This window comes from Cebidichthys violaceus, unplaced genomic scaffold, assembly GCF_023349555.1.
Source record: "Cebidichthys violaceus isolate CVI_PGR_0920_01 unplaced genomic scaffold, fCebVio1.0.p SCAF_17, whole genome shotgun sequence".
NCBI lineage: Eukaryota > Metazoa > Chordata > Actinopteri > Perciformes > Stichaeidae > Cebidichthys > Cebidichthys violaceus.
Genome location: NW_027176340.1, coordinates 7120507 through 7127386, shown reverse-complemented (window position 1 = coordinate 7127386; position 6880 = coordinate 7120507). Strand labels below are relative to the sequence as shown.

The 6880-nt window shown below is 40.8% G+C and overlaps 1 protein-coding gene across 1 annotated transcript; it reads right to left on the bottom strand.

Annotated features, from left to right (window-relative positions):
- Window positions 1-433: 433 nt before the first annotated feature.
- Window positions 434-5406, bottom strand: timm17a (translocase of inner mitochondrial membrane 17 homolog A (yeast)). The gene is made up of 6 exons (XM_068712412.1): window positions 5332-5406; window positions 4232-4331; window positions 3811-3874; window positions 3563-3691; window positions 2856-2966; window positions 434-1292 (listed from the first exon to the last, which is right to left on the bottom strand). The coding sequence occupies exons 1-6, from the start codon at window positions 5355-5357 to the stop codon at window positions 1216-1218; spliced, it is 507 nt and encodes a 168-aa protein (XP_068568513.1). The 5' UTR covers window positions 5358-5406; the 3' UTR covers window positions 434-1215.
- Between the last annotated feature and the right edge of the window lie 1474 nt (window positions 5407-6880).

Here is a 6880-nt window from a genome sequence, read left to right as displayed (position 1 = left end):
GTTAAAGTTACATCAACCGTCCATTCCCCTTTGCCTTATGCATCCAGTGTCCTTCACCCGTCACCACGGAGGGGGCTTCGAACAGGTAACAGGTGTGTGTGTGTGTGTGTGTGTGTGTGTGTGTGACACAAACATGCAAGAATGTGAGAGGTAAGTGCTCCCTTATGTGGCTTTTGTAAACATATCCTAAAACAAACTTGGCCAAGCAAAGACAGAGCAGTGCTGGCCTGAATATGTTTGTGAGGACTACCCTCTAGTGGGGAATGAGCGCTCCTGCCCAGGCAGCATGCATCATGGTGATTGCAGCTAAAGTACAGTACACTTAATTAAAAAGTGACATGAACTCATTCTACTTCATCATCTACACTTTTCATAAGCCAGACAAGAACTGATACATGCATAACTATATTCATAAAATTACAACAAACACAGGTAACAACTTATTTCTTTATTGTACCATACTGATCTATCATACAGTTTATCATACAGTACGCATCATTCCCTTGCTTGAGTTTCTCCATTCATTGGTACTGCCTCGGCCACCCTCTGTCATTAGCAGCCTTTCCCAAACCTTTGTGTTGGATGTAAAAGCACTGCAATATAAAATACAACACTCTGGTAAAACTCTGCATCTAAAATAAATTAATTAATTTAAAACAAAACCATTATACCAGGAATAGCATTGTGACTAGTTTGCTTAAAATCAAATTAAATATATTCCAGCCAAATGAAAGTGGCCAGCCCAAGCAGGTGACATATTTAAGGCAAATGAAACTATGAGGGAATACAAGTAGAAAGCCTTTACCGTATATACACAGAAGTATACCATACTCATAATTTCTAACGTGTTTTTGCTCAATTCAACACTGTCCGAAACTCGTCAGTCTGGACCTCCCACTCGTTGGGCTACATGCAGTACATAATGTATATGAAGGAAACAGAAAAACACACCTCGTCCCCAGTCTCACCACGTGTTTGTATTTAACCAGTGTTAGGTGAAACAGATGCACATGACAAGGCGGACAATGGCACAAGGCAGATCTGTACATGGCTCTTGAAAGAAGGAAAATGAAGATGTACTCTGTCCTTCACGGTCCATAAAGTTGGGTGCAGTTGCTATTCTCTGATGTGTGGTATTTTACATCTCCGTTTCTTCTTCGTAACTTCAGCAAGGAATTCAAAAAGGCCTAGTGGATAAGAAGTGAGGGAGTCCTCTCACTGGTATTGTCTGTAGTCTCCAAAGGAAGGGCTGGGCATGGGCGCCGGGGCCGGCTCCTCAGCAAACTGGGGCCCTGAGAGACAGAAAAGGTAAACTTGAGAATGATAACAGCTGTTGGCAGTTAACTAAGAGGGCAATATCCTTAAATATAACTACACTAACATCTGAGCTGGGCCCCAATTCTACACAAGATACTAATTCTAGGCAGATTTCAGTGTGTTGTGTATCACAGCAGCTCATTATGTATTATCAATTAATCTGCTAATTGTTTTCACAGTTAATGGAATAATCAATTTCTGCAAAAAACAATCAAAAAAATAGTGTATAGCAATAGTAGCAAAAGTAGTAAAAATTTAGTACACTCATTAGTAGTCCGTGTGGATGCTAATAACACTTGGCAATAGGCTCGTTCGAGATGAAATAGGATTTTTTACAAAACGTGGTGTTTGTTGTCAAATCTAAGAGCCAATCAGCTCTTTGATCTGGCAACAGCCAGGCGTTTCCCATCATGCATTGGGGTCATGCAGTCGGTGGAGAGCAACTGCAGCGCCTGGCTCTAAAAACTGCATCTGCCTCGATCTCGTGAGGTTACCGTTGACCACGTGTTCATGACGGCAGAGCAAGTCAGACACAAGTCTAACCGGCATGCACTGTGCAGCCGGTGATCGATTCTGTGCAGGGCTGTCTCGTCTTAAACACGCCTATTGTGTTGAAGTAAACTATTGTCCAATATGTGAAGCTCAATGGAGCTGCTAATAGCTGGACAACGAAATACAACAAACTGTAGGTGGTGAAAACAGAAGATCAGACAACAAAAAAAATGTTTTTAATCTTCAGAAGAACACTCAGTAAACACAGACTTTTGTATACCAACTGCAGAAACAGTATCATATTAAAATGAGTATATAATAAATACTTCAAAATGTATATATATGTAGTATAGAAGTTGAACCTTTTTCAGACATTGTGACTTGTTGCGACAGGGAAAGCACAGGTGCAACTAATAACACTAACGAGGGCTCCGCTGTGTGTCAGAAATATAAATCATTTTATTGTGATTGATTACACCTGTGCTCTTCCTGCTATGACCTATCAATGTGTTGCGTAACAAAAAGGAACGTCATCGTCAGGTGACAGGTTAAGATGTTTATTATGACATACTGTTGTTTTAAAACACTAATTAAATTGAAAATATAAGACAATCAAGCTTAAAACAAGGCTTTTGAAGCCTTTGTCTGTAGAAAAACATATATTACACCTGCTATTTATATTACGTGTTATAGTTTGCATTGGGATTGTATGCTGGTTTTTGTGTAAAGCATGCCAGCAGGTGGAGAGGTGACTAACATATCTACACAGTATACTTGTCAGGTGAAGGGCAAACAGAGGTGCTTTGTCTCTGCCACAGCAGAGGTCATGTTTCACAACCACAGAGGCATTTATACCTTTATGCTGACTTACTGAGTTCCGATCTTCACAATTTAGTAGCTGATGTAAGGGAGGGAGATTTATAACTAAATTTGTATATATTTATCTGTGTACAAAATCATCAAACTGTGTTCTCTGTCTATGCGATATCCTTTACATCATCAATTATTCAATGACACAAACGTTCAATTCCACAAGTGTTACTCACCAGTTGGGAACTGTGAAGAGGCAAATCTAGTAAGTAAGATTCCAGCGCCCTCTATCAACGCCAGCAGGATCCCTCCCATAGCTGCAGAGCCGACCATGGCTACCGGTCCATCTGCAGAGGAACAGGAAACGGTAATATATGAAACCAATGTGTAATCCCCAAGCTCCGAAGAAATAGAGTCCGAATTTCACCTCTACTTCTGGGTCCAGTAATGATGAATTGCCAGTTATTAAAAAAAACAAAAGCCAACTAATAACTAACAGGAGGGCAAGACTACGCAGAATTTGATCAAACTGCTGAAACTCTGGGATAAATTAACACTGATCTTATAATCTTCACGTGTAGAACCAGCCTATAGTTTACGTTAGCCATCTTTGTGTTTACTGTGCCACCAGCTGTACGGTACTTGTACGTTTTGATTGTTTAGTTTATTAGATTAAAACAAGGGTCAGAAGTGAGAAAATGATTTGTATTATCGGCAGTTGACGGATATGGCTAACGGTGGCTGGATGGACATTTTTGTAACATATCGCCAAACCCTAAAGCAAACGCATATCCACTCTTTCCTCAACTGTAGCCAAACATTGAACAGTCTTACGGATGTTTCTTTGCACACTGTGTAAATTTGGTAACATCACTGTTTGCCTTTTGCATGCATGTGCTATCTGTTGAACTCGTAGCTGCCAGCTTCTTCTAGGCGTACTCACTTCTTGCAGCGAGGATAGCTCCCGTCATGGCCCCACTCGTGATTGAGTTCCAGGGATCCTCCTTCCCTCGGACTTTTACTAAACCACAGTCAATCATGGAGAAGAGGCCTCCCCATACTGCGAAGCTCCCTGCAACCCAAAAAAAGATTCACTCCAGTTCAATATGAAACAGTTAGGCGAACAACCGTAGACAGCCCTTGTTCTTCACTTTCAGGCAGATAATATTTAAATTCAGCAGTTATCCTCACCTCCAAGTTGTGGGGCTCTGGTCTTGATGGCAGTCATGCTACCTCTCATTCTGTGGTTCATACCCTACAAGAGAGAGCAACACAAAACACAAATCAATGGAAATTCATTGACAATTCAAGATATCTGCATTTTTGATGAAAGACAAAAATGCAGAATATGACAATTTAAAACACGGAACAAGCAACAGTTCCTGTGTTGTGTTTTTTATCTGTTAAAATCATGTAAATGTTATCATACCATAACAGTGCTAAAACAATGACCCTTCTTCTGAGAGTGAGAGAATGTGGTGCATGCTCCGAACAGGTGGCAAACTATCTCTAACGCTGTATGTCGTATGATCTGTATGAGGAGGTCATAACTGTTGTATTTGATTGAGACAATACAGCAAAGAAAAGTGTTGAGCTGCATGAGTGAACTTACTGAGGGTGCATTTCTGAAGCCTTTTACTGCCTGAAATATTCCTCCTCCAATAGCTCCCATGGTGAAGGCTCCCCCACAATCGTCCACGATCCTCCAGGGGCTGAAAGCGTAAGACAACCATCAGCAGAGTTCATCGTCATACACAGTACGTAGTATGAAGTTGTATTTAAACGTGCCAATATCATGATCTCATAGATCTCTGATAGCAGGTTCAATCTTCATATGGCTCATGAGTATGTTTTAGAAGCCGAGGGTAATTGTACATCTCTATCACTACTTAGATATGTCTTCACTGCTTACTTAGATTAATGGCATCTCTACTTAAGCAGAACTTGTGAAAGTGAATAGAAACTGGTTTATTTTCATTTATTCCAAAGCTAATAAATGCTAAATAAAAGCAGTGCAAAAGAACTAGAAAATGTGTTTATTACCTGGTTATTGCACTATGTACCACCTGGTCTGCAGATAATTAAACCTAATACAGCTCCTGGACCTGTTTGGTACCAGACCGTGGGTATAAACCTGTCACTATCGTTTAACACTGGCAACATAAATACATCCACCTCGATACAGTTAAGTTCAGTTCCTGCGTTTCAAGATAAATTGGACAAGTCTCCGGGTACCCTTCAGAAGCTGTTGCGCAATCCCAGGCTGCCCCCAGCAGATAATGATAGCACACAGGTAGCTAACTATGCTAGTTTAGCAACATGCTAACGCAACTTTCTTAACCCTACACTGCTCTGATGAAATTGACACAGCTGGGCTTGCTGTTCACTGTAGATCATATATCACATTGTGCACTCAGTGGCCGGAGTCAGTTAACTACATTAAATGACACGTGAGCGAGTAAACCGACAAGGTCACTAACAACGTGATAGAGCGACGACGGTCTGATGCTAGCACACACCGCCAATGCATCTCTATGTAAAGTTAGCATTTGTGCTAACGACAGGTAGCCAGTCGGATTAGAGACGTTTCGTGTTATACCACATGTTGTAACATAGACATACGTACAGACACTAGACGTGGTAGTTACCTCACATAGAGGACTTGGTAAAGCACAGGGTAAAAAGGCCATTTTATCTGTTTTTGAGACTCACCATGGTTCTCTGGCATACTCCTCCATCTTGTTCTTTTGCTGTTCCCTCTAACGTGACGCTTATCGGCAAGCTGACGTAACTACACAACGTGATGCCTTAAAGGAGCGTTTCATGTGTTTTAAAGCAAAGCGCCGCTTACTGTACATGCAAAACAGGTTAGCTTTGAGGGAGATGTAACATTGTGGGAACAGTTTATTATCTGGTAAGGAAAGTCAACATTTTAGATTGTTGCTTTGTTATCCTGACTTTTATTTAGCGTTAGAAAATTAATCTTTTTTAGGATCCCGTGGCCTACTCACCAGCAGTTGTTTATTTATTAACGTCAGTGGTTGACCCTGGGAGTCCAATACCAAAGTAACCAAACGCCCAGTATTGGGGAGAAGGAGGTATGCTTTGCAGCCATACAGCTAAACAAGTCATTATAAAGTGTGTCCTTTTATTATAGATGTATCAAGTAAGAAAGCACTTTTCAAATCAGAATTTGAATGCTTTAGGATTGGAGGCAATGAAGCAACAACAGCATCACACATAAGACAGCAGAAAAAAAATACACAAGCAGTTATGATTAAATCATTAGAAGAATGTCGGCCACAAAAGCCCCAGTTTCACTGGAATAGAAGTTTTTCCCTATTCAGTATTCCCATTTTATTTTTTATTTTTTGTTAAACAATAAAGCAGATGTCACTTAACACATAGAAACACAGGACTCTCCCAGATTATGTAACAACCTTAGATGTATTTCATGGTGATCTCTCAGTTTAGCTTCTGAGAGGTCATTTTTTTGTCAATCATTTTGCCATGGTGGACAGGTCTAAATACTACAATACCCATGAGCCTTGGCCACCATTGGCATGGAGAACAGCCCTGTCGGATGCAAAGTAGTAAATCCAAAATGCTTTGTCGTTACTTTTGAGAACAAAATATGGCGCCATAGTTGCATCCTGTTTTATTACCTGATTTTGTTTTTTGTGTCAACATTTTTGTTTTAAGACTTTTATTATATTAGCTGATACTGTGCTTACATGGTGCATATTCTTAGATTAATTTGTTTGCTTTATTCCAGGAAAGGGGGGTCAATAGGGAACCACCAGCTCATTTTTGCCCTGGGGCCTCCTAGTGGGTTATTCAGCCATGCTACAGTGACGAAGGACCCTTCAAAACAGTCAACCTGAGACTAAACTACAGTTAACCGGATATAAACACACAAAAATTAAAAAAAAAGAATGTTCACTGATCTACTTTCTGCATACAAATGATGGTTTATCCTTAGATCTCCTTTGCTGGCGCTGAACACCATAATCTCAACATTTTCATTCCTTCCCCACTTTTTCCTCCGTCTAAGCTCGGTGCTGTCGGTCAGAGGAGCAGCTACAGCCGAGAGACAGACCGCTGGCCTGCAGCCCATTATTAGGAACGAGAAAGGAATGAATTGCAGAGCAAGCATTCACTGAGAAATGCCCAAATATAGGCATTTCATGGATGCAGAGGCTGAGGCAGGGATATGGAGACATAAACTGGCCTGCTCCTGGTGGTGCTGTTCTCATGTTGA